The sequence below is a fragment of the Carassius auratus genome, chromosome 4 (genome assembly GCF_003368295.1).
Source record: "Carassius auratus strain Wakin chromosome 4, ASM336829v1, whole genome shotgun sequence".
Lineage (NCBI taxonomy): Eukaryota > Metazoa > Chordata > Actinopteri > Cypriniformes > Cyprinidae > Carassius > Carassius auratus.
The window spans coordinates 4,936,636-4,955,928 of record NC_039246.1 but is presented as its reverse complement, the minus strand read 5'-3'; the positions used below and the strand labels follow the sequence as shown (position 1 = coordinate 4,955,928).

Here is a 19,293-nt window from a genome sequence, read left to right as displayed (position 1 = left end):
TTTCATCTTAGAAACATTGCCGTGCTACGAAACATGTTATCTGTTTCTGTTTTTCTGCAGGAAAGCTGGTTCATGCATTCATGACCTCTAGACTGGACTATTGTAATGCACTTCTAGGTGGTTGTCCTGCTTCGTCAATAAACAAGCTACAGGTAGTCCAAAATGCAGCAGCTAGAGTCCTTACGAGGTCAAGAAAATATGATCATATTATTCCTATTCCACATATTACCCTTAAGTCTCTTCACTGGCTACCTCTTAAGTTTTGTATCAGTTACAAAATATTATTACTTTCCTTTAAGGCCCTAAATGGTTTAGCTCCTGCGTACCTAATTAACCTTATACCACGCTACAATCCTATTTGTTTCTCTGTTTTGCCACAAACTTCAGTCTGGATCCAGAAAACCTGAGAAGAGATGATGCAAACCCCTCAGAATTGAAATTTGGCCCAAAGCCCGGCCTGAAGTGGATAAAAAAGTCAGGTTTTGGAAATGCAGGGCTTTACAAATATTGAGCTATGGAGTATAATGTGTTGCCTATTAAAAGGTTAGTTCACCCAATAATGAAAATTATGTTATTAATAACTCACCATCATGTCGCTCCAAACCCATAAGACCTCCGTTTATCTTTGGAACACATTTTAAGATATTTTAGATTTAGTCCGAGAGCTCTCCCTCCATTGAAGCTGTGTGTATGGTATATATCAATCAATCAATCAATCACCTTTATTTTTATAGTGCTTTAAACAAAATACATTGCGTCAAAGCACTGAACAACATTCATTTGGAAAACAGTGTCTCAATAATGCAAAATGATAGTTAAAGGCAGTTCATCATTGAATTCAGTTATGTCATCTCTGTTCAGTTGAAATAGTGTCTGTTTTTATTTGCAATCAATTTATTTGCATATATATATATATATATATATATATGTATATACACAGTGGGTACAGAAAGTATTCAGACCCCCTTACATTTTTCACTCTTTGTTATATTGCAACCATTTGCTAAAATCATTTAAGTTAATTTTTTCCTTCATTAATGTACACACAGCACCCCAAATTGACAGAAAAACTGAAATATCACATGGTCCTAAGTATTCAGACCCTTTGCTGTAATACTCATATATTTAACTCAGGTGCTGTCAATTTCTTCTGATCATCCTTGAGATGGTTCTACCCCTTCATTTTAGTCCAGCTGGGTTAGGAAAGCCACAAACCTGTCTATATAAGAGCTTACAGCTCACAGTGCATGTCAGAGCAGATGAGAATCATGAGGTCAAAGGAACTGCCTGAAGAGCTCAGAGACAGAATTGTGGCAAGGCAAAGATCTGGCCAAGGTTACAACAAAAAATCTGCTGCACTTAAGTTTCTAAGAGCACAGTGGCCTCTATAATCCTTAAATGGAAGACGTTTGGGACGACCAGAATCCTTCCTAGAGCTGGCCGTCTGGCCAAACTGAGCTATCGGGGTAGAAGAGCCTTGGTGAGAGGTAAAGAAGAACCCAAAGATCACTATTGGCTTAGCTCTAGAGATGCAGTCGGGAGAAAGTTGTAGTAAGTCAACCATCACTGCAGCCCTCCACCAGTCGGGGCTTTATGGCAGAGTGGCCCGACGGAAGCCTCTCCTCAGAGCAAGACACATGAAACCCACATGGAGTTTGCTAAAAAACACCTGAAGGATTCTTTTAGAACTTTTTGGCCTTAATTCTAAGTGGTATGTGTGAAGAAAACCAGGCACTGTTCATCACTTGTCCAATATAGTCCCAACAGTGAAGCATCATGCTGTGGGGGTGTTTTTCAGCTGCAGGGACAGGACGACTGGTTGCAATGGAGGTAAAGATGAATGCGGCCAAGTGCAGGGATATCCTGGACGAAAACCTTCTCCAGAGTGCTCAAGACCTCAGACTGGGCCGAAAGTTCACCTTCCAACAAGACAATGACCCTAAGCACACAGCTAAAATATCGAAGGAGTGGCTTCACAACAACTCTATGACTGTTCTTGAATGGCCCATAATTGAGCATCTCTCCACCAACGTTTACCATCCATCCGGAAAGAACTTGAGAGGATCTGCAAAGAAGAATCCCAAATCCAGGTGTGAAAAACTTGTTGCATCTTTCCCAAAAAGACTCATGGCTGTATTAGATCAAAAGGGTGCTTCTACAAAATACTGCGCAAAGGGTCTGAATACTTAGGACCATGTGATATTTACGTTTTTCTTTTTTAATAAATCAGCAAAAATGTCAACAATTCTGTGTTTTTCTGTCAATATGGGGCGCCATATGTACAGTATTGTTCAAAATAATAGCAGTACAATGTGACTAACCAGAATAATCAAGGTTTTTCGTATATTTTTTTATTGCTACGTGGCAAACAAGTTCCCAGTAGGTTCAGTAGATTCTCAGAAAACAAAAGAGACCCAGCATTCATGATATGCACGCTCTTAAGGCTGTGCAATTGGGCAATTAGTTGAATTAGTTGAAAGGGGTGTGTTCAAAAAAATAGCAGTGTGGCATTCAATCACTGAGGTCATCAATTTTGTGAAGAAACAGGTGTGAATCAGGTGGCCCCTATTTAAGGATGAAGCCAACACTTGTTGAACATGCATTTGAAAGCTGAGGAAAATGGGTCGTTCAAGACATTGTTCAGAAGAACAGCGTACTTTGATTAAAAAGTTGATTAGAGAGGGGAAAACCTATAAAGAGGTGCAAAAAATGATAGGCTGTTCAGCTAAAATGATCTCCAATGCCTTAAAATGGAGAGCAAAACCAGAGAGACGTGGAAGAAAACGGAAGACAACCATCAAAATGGATAGAAGAATAACCAGAATGGCAAAGGCTCAGCCAATGATCACCTCCAGGATGATCAAAGACAGTCTGGAGTTACCTGTAAGTACTGTGACAGTTAGAAGACGTCTGTGTGAAGCTAATCTATTTTCAAGAATCCCCCGCAAAGTCCCTCTGTTAAAAAAAAGGCATGTGCAGAAGAGGTTACAATTTGCCAAAGAACACATCAACTGGCCTAAAGAGAAATGGAGGAACATTTTGTGGACTGATGAGAGTAAAATTGTTCTTTTTGGGTCCAAGGGCCACAGGCAGTTTGTGAGACGACCCCCAAACTCTGAATTCAAGCCACAGTACACAGTGAAGACAGTGAAGCATGGAGGTGCAAGCATCATGATATGGGCATGTTTCTCCTACTATGGTGTTGGGCCTATTTATCGCATACCAGGGATCATGGATCAGTTTGCATATGTTAAAATACTTGAAGAGGTCATGTTGCCCTATGCTGAAGAGGACATGCCCTTGAAATGATTGTTTCAACAAGACAATGACCCAAAACACACTAGTAAACGGGCAAAGTCTTGGTTCCAAACCAACAAAATTAATGTTATGGAGTGGCCAGCCCAATCTCCAGACCTTAATCCAATTGAGAACTTGTGGGGTGATATCAAAAATGCTGTTTCTGAAGCAAAACCAAGAAATGTGAATGAATTGTGGTATGTTGTTAAAGAATCATGGAGTGGAATAACAGCTGAGAGGTGCCACAAGTTGGTTGACTCCATGCCACACAGATGTCAAGCATACAACTAAATATTAGTTTAGTGATTCACAGGATTGCTAAATCCCAGAAAAAAAAAATGTTTGTACAAAATAGTTTTGAGTTTGTACAGTCAAAGGTAGACACTGCTATTTTTTTGAACACACCCCTTTCAACTAATTGCCCAATTGCACAGCCTTAAGAGCGTGCATATCATGAATGCTGGGTCTTGTTTGTTTTCTGACAATCTACTGAACCTACTGGTAACTTGTTTGCCACGTAGCAATAAAAAATATACTAAAAACCTTGATTATTCTGGTTAGTCACATTGTACTGCTATTATTTTGAACAATACTGTACATTGAGGAAAAAAATGAACTGCAAATGGCTGCAATATAACAAAGAGTGGAAAACTTAAGGGGGTCTGAATACTTTCCGTACCCGGTATATATACCTGGGCTAAGGAGGAGAAGAACTGGACTGTTGCCCAGTGGTCCAAAGTCCTCTTTTCAGATGAGAGCATGTTTTATATTTCATTTGGAAACCAAGGTCCTAGAGTCTAGAGGAAGGTTGGAGAAGTTCATAGCCCAAGTTGATTGTATTCCAGTGTTATGTTTCCAAAGTCTGTGATGATTTGGGGTGCAATGTCATCTGCTGGTGTTGTTCCACTTGTGTTTTTAGAAAACCAAAATAACGGCACCCGTTTACCAAGAAATTTTGGAGCACTTCATGCTTCCTTCTGCTGACCAGGTTTTTGAAGATGTTTTGGAAGAGATCATTTTCCAAGAGGATTTGGCACCTGTTCACACTGCCAAAAGCACCAAAAGTTGGTTAAATGACCATGGTGTTGGTGTGCCTGACTGGCCAGCAAACTCTCTAGATCTGAACCCCAGAGAGAATCTATGGAATATAGTCAAGAAGAAGATGAGAAACAAGAGACCAAAAAATGCAGATGAGCTGAAGGCCACTGTCAAAGAAACCTGGGCTACCATACCACCTCAGCAGTACCACAAACTGATCACCTCCATGCCCCCCGAATTGAGGAAGTAATTTAAGCAAAATGAGCCTCTACCATAAATGAACATACTTTCCAGGCCAGCAATTCACTAAAAATATTGTTTTATTGGTTTTATGTCTTATGTAAGAGTTGTTCATATAGATTCTGCAAATCTGATACCCGGTATCCTAAAAGTTTGGCTGGGGTGGTGGAATTTTTTCCCTTCCTGAAACCTAAAACCCAAGGGGAGAAATGCCAGGCATGGATCAAGCAGTGTGGGAGGACCCATTCACAACTATATGCCGAAAGGATTAACAAAATCTTTTTATTTGTATGTCATTTTGGAAAAGGCATCTGCTAATTCTCATAACTATAAACATAAACCTAATTTATGTAACCTAACTGCTTTCTGATATGTAAGAAGTAGCCTAGTTGGCTAAAAATATAATAATGTTGTCATTGCAAAGTGGTCAGGCTAATGTCTTGTGTTTATTCCATAAGATTTATGGATAAGATGTTTGAGAATATATACCCTCAAATGCACACTGCAGTTCCTTTTGTCGTGCCCTCTCAGATATTTCACCTTTTTTGCCAAAAATGACTAATTATCTCCTTGGGAATGACTGATATCGGTACATACATACTGTAATAGACATTCCAGGTGTGAAAGCTTGACATTCGTAGCAACAGTAACTAAGGAGGGCGGGGCTTAGCGAAGGGTCAATTAAAAAGCCTTTGTAAAAAGATTGGTCAGTACATCTATTTGTGGGGTTACATCCTCAGCAGCTGTGCTGAATTAATGTTTAGTCATGTGCCAAACCTTTAGCATACTACTCTGAAACATTTGTTGCTTATTGCATACTGTTTCACAAACTATTCCTTAAAAAAATAGTAGGGCAGTATACACTGTGTACTGGGCAGTAAACAAGTATGCCATTTCGAACACAGCCATTGTGATTTCTTTGTTTGGTTTTTTGGTTTGACTGTTCTCCTCTGCCTGTAGAAATACAGTAAAGATGTTTTATTGGACTTGTTCTAACTTTTCTTAAGACACAGAATACCTCAAACAAAAACCGGTAGTCAAATAAACGGCGGGCCTCTTATAGTGGCCGGGGCATTGTCAACACGGGCAAATAAAGGCCGGGGAAAAATTTGTGAAGCAGAGCCAGATAACGAACGTACACACCCACTGCCGGAGCGTTTCTCGTTCTCGAGCCAAGAACCGGTTGCATCGGTTTTCGTATCACCAGTACACTGAACCGTGTCTGAAAAACAGACAATACAAACATACACGGACCTCCTTCCCTTCTGGCCATTTGTTTCATTTTAAATCCCTTCACCCATTCTTCCTTCTACTCAATCTGCTCAAAATGATTTCATGAAAATGTCAATGCAAGTGAACTAACACTCATGTCTAGTATCATTTGAAATGTCTCAGTGCAACTAGTATAATTGTCTCAATCTTACAAAATAAAATTAAAAGATAATACAAATCTTAAGAGTTAAGAGATATTTTGCCTACTGTAATAGGAGTGCCCCTTCCCAGGGTCCTCCATGTAAATTACCTCCTGTTCCCATTGAGTTGTAAAACCACCCAGGCTTGGGACCCGAGTTAATGCAAATTCCAATTTTTAGTTTCTGTCTTCATCTTGGGGGATGCTTGTCTTGGTCTGAGGTTTTTAAACGATTGCAGCAAAGTGATCAGGGCGATTCTGTGGCCAGATTGAGCCCATAGCATCAAGTGTGTCCACACTTTATACTGTGTACTTTTCTAAAAGTCAGGTATGTATCTTTTACACTAAGATTCATCTTTGAGAATTTGATGTCTTGTATTGATTTGATATCTATCAATTGGCTATGTAATTGGCGTAATTCTTACACAACTGATAATAAATTGTTACATTTGATTTATTCTGACTTACTCTGAATTTATTTTCTCAAGTAGATTAAGTTAAGTGCACATCAGGTGAGGTTTTAGATATCTGAATAACTGCTTGACCTTAGTTAAGTTGTACTCAGTTGCATATATATATATATGTGTGTGTGTTAGTGGTTGTACATTCGCATATATGTAGTTTTTTTTTTTTGGCTTGGTGTTATGTTAAAATCATTATTATACTCATACCTTCTGTTCTTTAATATTTTTTATTGTTTTTGCTTTATTTTTAGGTTTTCATTTAAATGTAATTATTTTTTTTTTATTTGTTGTATGCATTGGTCATCTTTATTTAATTTATTTAGTTTATAAATCTGTATAGGTAGTAGTATTTATAAAGTTTTAGGTTTTGTTTCAAGTGGCTCAGGATAAAAACGTCTGCTAAATGACTAACTTGAATAAATATTGAAACTTGGTCCACTTTGGACAATACACGTCAAAAACATTAGTATTTTAAAAGATGTGTATGCAAGACACAACATTTAAAAATGTAGGCCAAATACTTGCCAGGAACCACCAGCTACTGCAAGCATACCCACAGGGTTCTTTTTTACTCCACTCCTTTCCACGGTGAACTCTGCTGTAGGATCAACCATAGCCAAAAAAAGAAAGCAAATATTGTATAATCTACTGAGGTTCACTGGAAAGGGACTCTCTACAAAAAGGGGTTCTTTCTTTGAGAGAGCCAAGGTGAGTCCACTGAAGGAGAAAAATGTGTTCTTTATGGTTACACTAATGATGTGTCATATTGACCACAGTTCGGACTGTATGAGTTGAAAGGAGCAAGAGAGAGCATGAAGAATAGCAAACCAGAGCCCACACTGGATTATGACCACAATTTCAGATCTTTAAAAAGGAAAATTTATTTAAAAAAAAGAAATGGAGAGAATCAATAAATTATTGCAGCACTCTTGACATAACTCAAGGAAGAAATTCATGAAACAGTTTCAAGTTTTAAATAGATATCTTTGGTGCATATGTGACTTATGTGAAAACTGCAATTATTATCTGAACAAGTGATTGCTTTATTTGCTTTCATGTTCTCTTTTCTATTGAGAGGACATTAGAGATAATGGACAGAGATAAAACCCATTGCAAACAAAATATATTTAGAAAATATCAGTGTATTAAATTGTTTAATGTTTATAAGGAATGGCTGCATTCTATATATGTATTCAATAATATTCTTCATAATGTGTAGATATACATTTGAAAAAGGTTAATGTATACTGAGATAAAGTTATTAATATAAATTTTCATTTTCCACCCACCATTATTTAAATACATCCAATAAAAATAAAAAAAATCTAAAGCTTTTAACATTTGTATCCAGTTAATACTTTTCTAATGAATTAATGTATTACAGTATATTGAAAAATATAAGCACTAGTTTCCCATACTTGGAGATTTTATGTATTGCATTATCTTTTCATAAGGGGAACATTTTTATTTGAATTCACTGTATTGTGGAGGAGCTTCTGCAGGCTGGTGATGAATGGAAGAGCTGCTGGCCACAGGTATCTACAAGAAAAAAAACACTATATGATCAGATTAATGAATACTTTTTATTTAAAATATTATGTAACAATTATTGAACCAATTACCCAGTGACTTCAAAATTACTAAATTAATATATATATAAAATTTACTGTAATTGCAAATTGCAACTAAACTGGGTTTACAAGTTTCTCATACCTCTGAGCTGTTAAGAACATGGAATTGAATGGGCCTGAAATCAGAGGGCTGTGGTGGTAGAACCTGAGGGACAAACTGCACCTTTGGGGGGAAAAAATGTGCATGTAATGTTTTATAAATTCTTACTGTGAGATGGCAGAAATGCATCAGTATAGGTTTGCATTTGTGACCATACAGTAAAATCAGAAGTTTTATGAAACCAAATGAATCCTTAAACTCATTTTGTGGTTCTAATATGCTGAGTATAAGGTGCGAGGTGGAATATTTTGAAATGAGCAGGTTTGTTGGATTATAATTTTTTTGTTCAATCAGGAGGAGAAAATGTGTATCTATCAGAAAACACACAGGTTGAACTCGGGCCTTAAGTTCAAGTATAACCGAAGAACCCTGACCAAATATTTCACATGTAGAAATTTATCCACCCTGTTAACCGACATAGATTGGGTATAGAACATGCTAGAAGAAGATTAACGTGCCTTATTAACTGACACAACAAGGTGTAAGGTACAAGTTATGTTTAAGACCAAGGGTTCTAAAACCTCTACATGAAGCACCCCCAGCACTGCACGTTTTGTTTGACTCCCTATAGCAGGTGGACAACCAGAATGGGTAATACCACCGCATGTACCATCGCTTAACGTCAAGTCAGTCGCGTGTTAAAATCATTCTCAAAACTACCACCAAGTGGCACAAAGGAATTCTTCAGGTTCCATATGCAGAGCGAAAAGAGAACGGTCCAGCATTTAGTAATAATTATTACCAACAACCATATAATGTTTATTTTAGGTTTCATATATTTAAAACCATAAATTTACATTTTGTAAAATATATGTTTTATATATAAATATATATATGTTTGTGGAAATGTTAATAATGATCCTTACAAATATAATCTGACGACATGTTTTAATTGACATCATATACAGATTATGAAGGTAACTATGAAGTTAACTCTGCCCTTTTCCGAGTTTACTGGAGAAATACTTCAACATGCTTCGGGGCGAGAGGATGAATGTGCGTGTTGTAAAATGGCAGCATCCATCACCTGTTATATATCAACTAACAAGGTCAATATATAAGTGATTAAACTACCAAATATTAGGGATGGGTACCGAAACCCGGTATTAAACTGGCCCCGGGGCTAAATTATGAAAGACCATAGTATCAGTAAGATCTGACGTTATCGGTTCTGCTTTCGGTACTGGAGGGGAAAAAAATTAATGTACTATGTATTTTTGCTTAATAATGTTATCATGCACATTTTATCTCACCAAACATTTCTAATGTGCAATCATATTAAGATGTTTGTCTGTGAGATGCGCCGCGGAGGCTGTCTGTCAGTCAGACACACACACACACGCACAGACATAACAGCATGAAAACTCCCGCTTAGTAATAAAGAGTGATGATGGCGAAGAGATTTGCTTAATAATATCGCAAATTAGAAATGTTTGGTAAGATGTGCACAATAACATTATTAAGTCGTTAGTCTGTGAAATCTGCGAGATCTCTCATGCGCGCTGCGTCTGTCAGTCACACACACTCATAAGGGGCCGTTCACATATCCCGTCTTTTGCACGATCAAGTTTGTTATTTCAAATGTAGGCGCGCGGTATGCGCTCATAATGGAAGCGGCACGTTTGCAACGCGTTGACGACGAGCTCGTTTTTTTCAGGCGTGTCCGCACCGCATCGAGTTAAAAACATCTAAACTTTTCTGAATGCCGCAAGCGCACCCCAGGTCATGTAACTTCCTCACCTTTTCCACAACAATGTTGAAAGCTCAGCCAAGATGAAGGAACAGCTGATAGCTGTATGTAGATTTTTTTATTAATTTAGTAGCAGTGCTACTGCGAGCAGTTTTTAGTGCTGCAGATCCATTTATCCATTGCTGAAATTTCCGCGTCTTCATGAAGAGAGCAGGTCATGGTTGCTCAGCAACGGCAGACTCCTCAGGAGCGCAAGTGCCCGAAGGATTTGGGGGAGAAAAAAAAAATCAGAAAGCGGCGGCGTGCCTACCGTTTTCCACGCGTTTTTAGATGTGATATGTGAACGGCCACTTACAGCACGAAAACTCCCGCTTTATACAAAGAGTGACGATGGCGGAGACAGTAAAACGACCCAAAGTGTGGTTATACTTCACTAGAGTTGATGCAGACAAGACTGGTTGTCATAAGTGCAACAACGTTTTTCACGTAAAGGCAGAAACACAAGCAATCTGTCAAAGCATCTTTCAAAAGTGCATTATGTGCAGACAGAGAAATGCAAAGTTTTCGACTGCCTAAACACAACACAAAGTACCGATAAGAATACCGTTAAAGTACCGGACCGTTAAGCAGTATCGGTAAGAGTAGTAATACCGTTAAAACCTTAACGATACCCATCCCTACCAAATATATTCACTTGCACATATTTTAGAATCAGAATATCAGATATTTCATAATATAGTGAGCATGTGTGTGATTATTATTAATAAAACAAGTAAAACTACATAAAATAAATCCATGTGTCATACAGATCTATTGTAGCTGCACTGTGACACATGACAAGCATGACACATCGCCATGGAAACAATAAGGCTGTCCGTGTTGCTTGCACATTCACGCGAACTGCACCACAGTTCGGGAGCAACCGAACTCAGACCACCTTCTCCAGGTAGTCTCGGGTTCTATAATAATGTGTGAGGAGCATGTATGTACATGATTGTCTTTTTGAGAGGGAGGAGTTACAAGAAATAATGTGAGGACAAAATAAATGTATATAATTTTATGTTTGTAGTTTATTTGGAATGTATTTAATTATACCACAACATAATTTAATATCCACTTGGGGGAGCAGTTAAACAGTTTATTAGGAAAAATCTAAGCTGACTTTCAAACTGAATTTTTTGCATCATTGCTCCAGTCACACAATCCTTCAGAAATCCTTTTAACAATCTGATTTTTTACAAAAACATTTATAGTAATTATTATTGTAGTTGAAAAGAGCTGAGGATATTTTCAGTTTTTTTAGGGCGGGGGGGGGGGGGGGGGGGGGTGGGGGTTAAATTGAAAGAACAGTATTGTTTGTTACATTTGTTACAGTTACATTTATTTGTTACATTTATATTATTTACATCAAGCTTTTGAATTGTATAGTATTGTGTATTGTTATTGAAACTTCCTAATGTTTCACTTGACTATACATTTAGTCAGGAATTATAGTTAACTAGTAAAATGTTTACACGTTATGTGAAAACCAGTACAAGTTTATAAATAAATAAAAGAGACTTAATCATGTTTATTATGATCTCTGCTGAATAAAGTGCTTCATTCTTTTTTTCTGAGGAAATCCATTTCTCAATTCCTCAACCACATCACATCTTTTTGGGGTGAATTATGTTTTATTCCTCTCATCGCAAAGCAAACAGTAAAATAAAAAAACTTGAAGAACAGTCTCTGCTTTTTCTTCTGTGTGGGCGTATTCAAGCCACGCGCTTCAGTTTGAATCTGAATAGTGCGTTCGGCGCGGGGGCGTGGTCACATTAGAAGATAATGAAGAGAGATGTGAAAAACGGACATCACGTTTTCATATGGATTACTTTATCACAGAATATCTTTTCGGCAGCACTTTAGTTTAAAAGTAGACATGTCAGGCTTTCTATAGATGACTCTTCATTGAGTATTCACTGAGTTACAGTTCAGCACACCTTGTTTGTTATCTCTATTTTATAAATGCACAAAGTTTTGTTGTTATGTCTGTATACAAAAAAAGTAGATCCTTTACAGATTCGATTGATGTATTGCTCTTACCTGTATGATCAAAACTGAAAGTGTAATTTAAGTTCTTTTCGGGGTTATCAGGAGAAAATGACTCATAAAGCGTATACGCGTTTATCGACTCAAAAGGGTTAATATCATGTTATTGAAAAACAACCTGCAGCAACAGTCCTAACATTGCAACACTGATCTTGTGTTTATAAGAACAAAAAGTTATGATTGGTTGAGAGTGGAAGCTTTGTACCTCTCATACATTGGAAGGCGAACTTATGAACTTGAACATGTTTTTAAATGTAGATGTTTCAAATGTTTTTAAATGTAGATGTTTAAATGTAAATGTTTTCCCCAGACACCACACGCCAGAGAACCGGCACGGTGCCGGAGAACTTTAAGGCCTGCACACACACACACACACACACACACACACACACACACACACACACACAAAATGTTTGAGAACTCATGATTTGCCTCATTACTCACCGGAGAAGGACAACAGCAGGTGCTAGCTTTACAGGCAAATCCTGACAGACAGATGGAGATGGTAAACTCAAGCAAGGAGAATACCAACAATACACCACTGATTCCCCTGAAGAGAGTCTGAGAGAAAAAAATCAACATAAGCACAAATAATTGTTAAAAACAAATGATAATTACTACCGTATTTTTCGGACTATAAGTCCCACCTGAGTATAAGTCTCATCAGTCCAAAAATATGTCATGAGGAGGAAAAAAACATATATAAGTCGCACTGGACTATAAGTCGCATTTATTCAGAACAAAGAGAAAACATTACCGCCTCCAGCAGCGAAAGGGCGCTACATGCTGTTCAGTGTAGACTACAGGATCAATAAGCAGCATAGAGCGCACTCTCGTGGCTGGAGACGGTAATGTTTTCTATTGGTTCATTTCTCTTGGTTCATTTCTCTCGGTTCATGTCAAATTAATTTTGATAAATAAGTCGCACCTGACTATGAAAAAAAGTGTGACTTAAAATATGGTATTATATACGGTAAAATACGGTATTTCTATAATGACCAGTGCAATTTAATGCAAATAAAAAGTAAAACTGTACAATTGCAAATATAACAGAGGTCAGCCATAAATACAACTGTGTCCCTTTCGCTGATGTTTCGCTGCATGTCTTGACAGTAGTTTTTAACGGCTAAAGAGGGTTTGCACTGCCACAAGCTGCTAATAAATCACACTCTTATAGGTCAAACTGGACTGAGTTTACTATAAATGTATACTGCCAATTACTTCTTGCATTGTAAATGATCTATAAACTACTGAAATGCCAGATAAAAAGAGTGAACAGATGAGTGCAGATGAAGGCTTGTGTACTGACCACACACTGATCTATCTGTACTAAATAAAGTTCATTTCCATTTAGACACAATATGAAATTAAATGTGTATATCAAATTTGATGACATACCTTATACCTTGTCTCTGAATTATTACAGTCATAACCGCTGCAGTCACTGTAACTGGCCATTGGTCCTAAAGCCAAATCCAGTGAAGTGAAAATAATGGCGATGACTGCGGATAAAGTACTGAAAATGTTCATTACAAGTGAAGCATTGACCTGTAGTCAGAAGAAAAGATTTAGGAATTAGCAAGAACTTTAAAACGTTGTTGACATGAATGAGTAAATAAAAATACAAGGTCCAGAGACGAATGACTGTCCAGTCTGTCTTAACTTAATTATTATTATTTTTGTTAACAGCAAATATACTGTTAAATACACTGTTAAAGAGGACAACTTCAAATCCTTCCTCATTCCTAAATGCCATGGACCACGGTGCTACATAAACATAATAGAAACATACAACACTAGACATCAGAACAGACCTACATAGCTAACTGATATCTGAAGCGGTACATATCCTATAAATAATTGACTATACATTTGTCCTGCCCACTTAACTGTGTGTAGCACACTCAGGATTGCACAATGTTTTCCTAGAAACATGGAGTGTTTATAAGAAGTTGTCTGGTGCGTGTATATATAGAGGACACTTTCTTATAAACACTCCATGTTTCAAGGTAAACATTGTGCAATCCTGAGTGTGCTACACACTAGTGAGTGGACTGGACAAACCACCTGTAGAAAAAAAAACACAATTTCCTCTCTTTGTATTTATATATATACACACACACACACAAATACTGTATATACTGCATATACTGGATAACTTTTTACTGTAAATGGTTCATTTAGTTGATTAACTAGCAAAATTATGATATTTAGTCTTTATTCCTTGGTGGGGAAATTTCCTTTGGAAGATTATTCTGTTATATGAGATAATTTGAATTTTGCCTACAACAATTAAAAGTATCTGACAGCTGGGTAAGACATTTTTTTTTTTCTTAAAACAAGGTTCTTTTTTATACCCCACTTGCAGATTATTGTAATGTTTTAAGCAAAATTCTTTTTTTTTAACAAAATTCCCGAATGTATCTGCTCATAGAAGGATCCTCTGATAGGAGGAACACAATGGCCAATCAGAGGTGTTTAAGAATACACTCAATAGATCTAGATCTCAAAATCGTGGGAAATGCTGGTATTATCAATGTCTTGTTTTAATGAATATTGTGTGAAAAATCTGAGGAGCTACACAATATACATCTTACACCATCATCCACTCAAAAATTTCCCCAGACCCTCAGATTTGACATTATTACTTCTTGAAATTCGATTGGCTAGTAGTTTTTTTATGTAGACAAGTCATATTATGTTATGACATCCACCTCAGAAGATTAATGATGGTGGTTTCTCAATTCCAGTCCTCGACGAGTCACCACCGCTCTGCACATCTCTTATCACTTCAGACGTTTGTTCTATTCGACTGTAATTGCCCTGTGTAGTGGACATCTCAAATCATACTACCATGATTCCAGTTCAAAAGGAATGTCTCCGTTCCATTTAAAGTACATTAAAGTGTGCAAGGCGTCAATTTCAATGGTATTTATTTACAAAGGTATATTATTTCACACTTCTCTAGTAAGTTTTGTCTGTGTGTGAAGACGCTGCAGTGCAAATCCGTGAATGAATGTTCCAAAGTAAAATTAACTTCAACGGACCCTGACAAGAGGAACATGTGGAGCTCTCTTCTAATGAGTTGGTTATCTGAATCAGGAGTGTAAGAGATGCGTGCAAAATATGCAGAGCGGTGGGTCACCGAGACGGGAATAGAGAACTGCTGGCTTAGACCCTTAAAAGTAATAATAACTGCTGGATACATACCAAACACGAACTGGAAGATGAATTAATTTTATTTTCTGCAGAAATGCTGAGTGCGCCTGCTATAATGTACTGGGAAGAGAAAAAGACAAAAATTAAGGCTTGCTTTGGAATATGTAGCTTGTATCACAAAAGACTTGAATTTGATTGTATAATAGTTTCTTACCAGGAGAGATCCCCAGTAAGGAAGACCAGCAATAGCAAAGATGGACTGTGCAAAAACTGTATACACAATGCCAAACAGGAAAGTCAGCACACCGATCATTATCTGAACCGTCTGTGAGGGACAAAAATAATGCAGAAAGTGTGAGATTGTTTCATAAAGGGGAACAATTTAAATATACAATATCAATCTATGGCAGCTGTAGTTATGTACTTAAGATTGTACAATAAATGTTTCATATATATATATATATATATATATATATATATATATATATATATATATATTCTGCAAGTGTGGAACTAATTTGTATGAATGATGCATGTCACGTTCTTCAATAAAAAATATGCTTTGTTAGTGTGTGGTCTACTCATTTAAAATCTATTCAAAACACTCAAAATAAAAGACAATTATCTGGGTTCATGAGACTTTTCTCACCCCAAGGGCTTTCGGTTGGCCTTTCAGAAACGCCTGAAGTCCACGAAGAGGTGAAACTCCCGCCACCTGTTGTACATAAACAGGCGCAGGAGCATTTGTCCCCGTGGTAACAGGTGTTGTTTGTGTCGGTGGTTGAAACTGGATGATGAGCGTTGAAGAGTTCATGGGTATGACTGTGCTGGACATTCTGGTGCCTGAATCTCAAACTGACCTGTACCAAACCAGAGTTAATCAAAACATGTAAACCATTGTGATTATAGATTTCAATCGTATATAACACACAATACATGTTTACATTTATATACCTTAATTTAGATTTAAGGTATTTAGCAGATGCTCTTTTCTCAAGACATCTACAAAAGTGACCCGGCTGCCATTATAGATACATTTATTAACAATTTATTAAGTCCATTTATGTATACCATTTTAGTTAACAACACACAAACATAATGCAAAGATACTTTATGAAGGTAGTCAAACGTAGTGTAATATCTTCCAAAATCTTCCATAAAAGTGGCTGGACGAGGAGCAAGACAAAATGAGTGAAGGAGACGCTGAATAAAAATGTAAATTCACTTTCAGACAGTAGGTGGCGCTTATGAAACAGCAGAAGTCACACAGTATTTACATATTTTGTAGGAATTTAAAGATTCACTCAACTCATGATGCAATAAGATTCAGAATACTGACATGATACAAATTATAAATGTGAAGTTGTCTTAATTATTGCTTGGACAAAATGCTGCACATTTCAACAAATTATTTTGTTAATAAACAAAAACATGGGGGAAGTCGTGGCCTCATGATTAGAGAGTCGGACTCGCAATCGAAGGGTTTCACATTACATTTACATACGTCTATTCATTTAGCAGACACTTATCCAAAGCGACTTCCAAATGAGGACAATGGAATCAAAAACAGCAAAAGAGCAATGATATATAAGTGCTATAACAAGTCTCAGTTAGGTTAACACAGTACACGTAGCATGGGCTTTTAAATATTAATAAATGGAAAATGGATAGAATAGAAAAAAAGAACAGAAAGCTAGTTGGATTTTTTTTCCCAACAGAATTAGAATAGTGAGTGCTAAAGTTAGAGGGTCAAATAAAGATGGAAGAATGGATTGGGATGGCACAATCAAGTGACGTTCACTTGCAGAACGCAAGCTTCTAGAGGGCACATAAGTCTGAAGTAACAAATTTAGGTAAATGGGTGCAGTCAGTGGTAGTTTTGTAGGCAAACATCAATGCCTTTAATTTTATGCGAGCAGCTACTGGTAGCCAGTGCAAATTGATAAACAGAGGTGTGACGTGTATTCTTTTTGGCTCATTAAAAATGTATCTTGCTGCCGCGTTCTGAATTAATTGTAAAGGTTTGATAGAATTGCCTGGAAGACCTGCCAAGAGAACACTGAAATCAGCATACAGAGGTTTATCTAGGTTGATGTTGAAATCTACAAGCATAACTAGGGGAGTATCATGCAATTAAGAAGATTAAGACAACACTTAAGATCTTGAAAGGACATCCAATGACGTGATTATACCATAATAAAGCTTCAGCCAATTCAAGTTATATGAAACTTTAAGTTGCATGCCTACATCGACCTTGTTCTTTTGAAGGAGGAAGTAAGCTGTTTTGGTGAATCTTAATTAAAGCCCTATTCGGACAGGACTAGTTTTACAGGGGGTCGTTAGAGAAATCTGCGTTTCACAGACGTACTTGGTGACGCCCAAATGCACAAATCAGACCCTCCCCCCTCTGTAAAAAACAAGGAGATGTTAGTCCCGTCCGAATTGGTACATGAAAATCACAGACGTCAGGTGGTAAGAATCGAAACTCAAACGTAGTTTAGAAAACTTAGTCCCGTCCGAATAGTGCTTTAGGGATTCGTCGCTTTTCGTCGAGAGTTAATGGGAAGAATAACAAAGTGCATGTTAGGCCTAAACTGTATTTGCTACAAAACTGTGTGTTTATAATTAAGATAATATATTTAAATAATATCGTAAGAAACAACTATTTGCATATAAAAGAGCAAAACAAGCTGTTTTGTATAGTTAAAAATAGATAAATACATAAATTATAAATACCCGCGTCCACTATAAAGGGGAAAATAATGTGGAAAATGTTTCGTTCAGCATTAATGTCGTTTAAATCCGTCCCCACTCTTTACCACTTAATTTACTGTAATGTAAATATGAAACAAATAACAGGCCTTATTTGTGAACATATCCGAAAACATAACAGTGGATTTCGATGTGATTATAGATTCGAATTCGTTTCCATTTGTAATAAATGCATGCAATGATAAACTATTCATGAACTGACTCTTCTACTCGACTTACCAAACGCACGCACACATAATGTGACATTTATACGACGTGCATCATATCATGAGAAGAAAATGCTGTGCTTACCAATATATTGAGACAGAAGTTGTAAGCTTGTGTTTACAGCGATCTTAACTGATGAGGAACTAGTTCTTCTGGTTTCAATTTACCTGTGAACACCTATACGATCAAATGACAAACAGCATCACTGCTGTGATTGGTCCATTCTGACTCTAAAACGGCTGTGATTGGCTCATGTCAGGCTGCGCGCAGCTCTCGCCCTTGAAGTCACCTCATATATAATAAATGTCATAAATACCGAGTGTTTCTCGGAAATAAGAGACTGGACTGTGGTCTGATAGATATGCAAGATATGCAGGAGGAAATATAATGTTTAATAATGCATGTGACCTACAAACTCTGTTCTCTTACACAATCATTACTGGATGGTAGGATATATACATATTAAATAAAATTATTTATATATATATATATATATATATATATATATACACACAAGTTCTATTCTTTATCATTTACACACACTAAGATTTGTTTTGATAAAGAATGACACAAATATTTTCATTATTGTGACTGGACTCTCACAGTAATTACGAACATGCTCATTTGATGTTGCCTTAAACATTTATAAAAATGTAATACTTGCTCAAAATGGCAGTCACATTTATTTTTGGTGTTTAATAAGATTTCTTCTCCTTCAGAGTCCAAACAGATGACTGTTTGACTGATGATGACAATAAAAAGTCTCATTTATCTCTGATTATGTCTTTTGAACTAATTTTTTAAATATACATTTTTGTAATTCATATAAAAGGGAAAAGAGGCATGTTTGGGTTTTTTTAGCAATCATGCAAACATTCTATCTACTGGTCCTTTTCTTAACCGCAGTCTCAGATTGGAGTTTAAAGTATAGTTTTATGTAGACAGACCATGATTCAGTTTTGTTAATGTTAGAAAAGTAAACCGTTTAATTTTGTGATTTCTGATAAACATACAGACAAATAAAATAAAAAACTAGCAGTGCTTACATAATCATAGGAAGTAACATGTACATAAAACAAAAATCAACAAAAATATAATAAAATACAATATTTTATTATAGTTGTAACGCTGAGTCAGAGACGTTATGATCCATAAGCAGCTTTATTTCAATAATCCACAGAGTAAACAGAAACAGG

General features: G+C 36.7%; 1 protein-coding gene across 1 annotated transcript; it reads right to left on the bottom strand.

Moving 5' to 3' along the window:
• Positions 1–7,354: 7,354 nt before the first annotated feature.
• LOC113067061 (membrane-spanning 4-domains subfamily A member 5-like) lies at positions 7,355–18,264 on the bottom strand. The gene is made up of 8 exons (XM_026239285.1): positions 18,182–18,264; positions 15,768–15,978; positions 15,333–15,443; positions 15,170–15,238; positions 13,358–13,507; positions 12,404–12,520; positions 8,164–8,244; positions 7,355–7,989 (listed from the first exon to the last, which is right to left on the bottom strand). The coding sequence occupies exons 2-8, from the start codon at positions 15,951–15,953 to the stop codon at positions 7,915–7,917; spliced, it is 789 nt and encodes a 262-aa protein (XP_026095070.1). The 5' UTR covers positions 15,954–15,978; positions 18,182–18,264; the 3' UTR covers positions 7,355–7,914.
• Positions 18,265–19,293: the final 1,029 nt, after the last annotated feature.

What these genes read in the sequence shown, in the direction of transcription:
- LOC113067061 (XM_026239285.1), bottom strand. Translation starts at nt 15,953, where the DNA reads ATGTCCAGCACAGTCATACCCATGAACTCTTCAACGCTCATCATCCAG. An exon ending in CATCTTCCAGTTCGTGTTTG is followed by an intron (nt 13,508 to 15,169) that starts GTATGTATCCAG and finishes TTCTGACTACAG; the next exon opens with GTCAATGCTTCACTTGTAAT. An exon ending in CCTGCTGTTGTCCTTCTCCG is followed by an intron (nt 8,245 to 12,403) that starts GTGAGTAATGAG and finishes TTCCCCCCAAAG; the next exon opens with GTGCAGTTTGTCCCTCAGGT.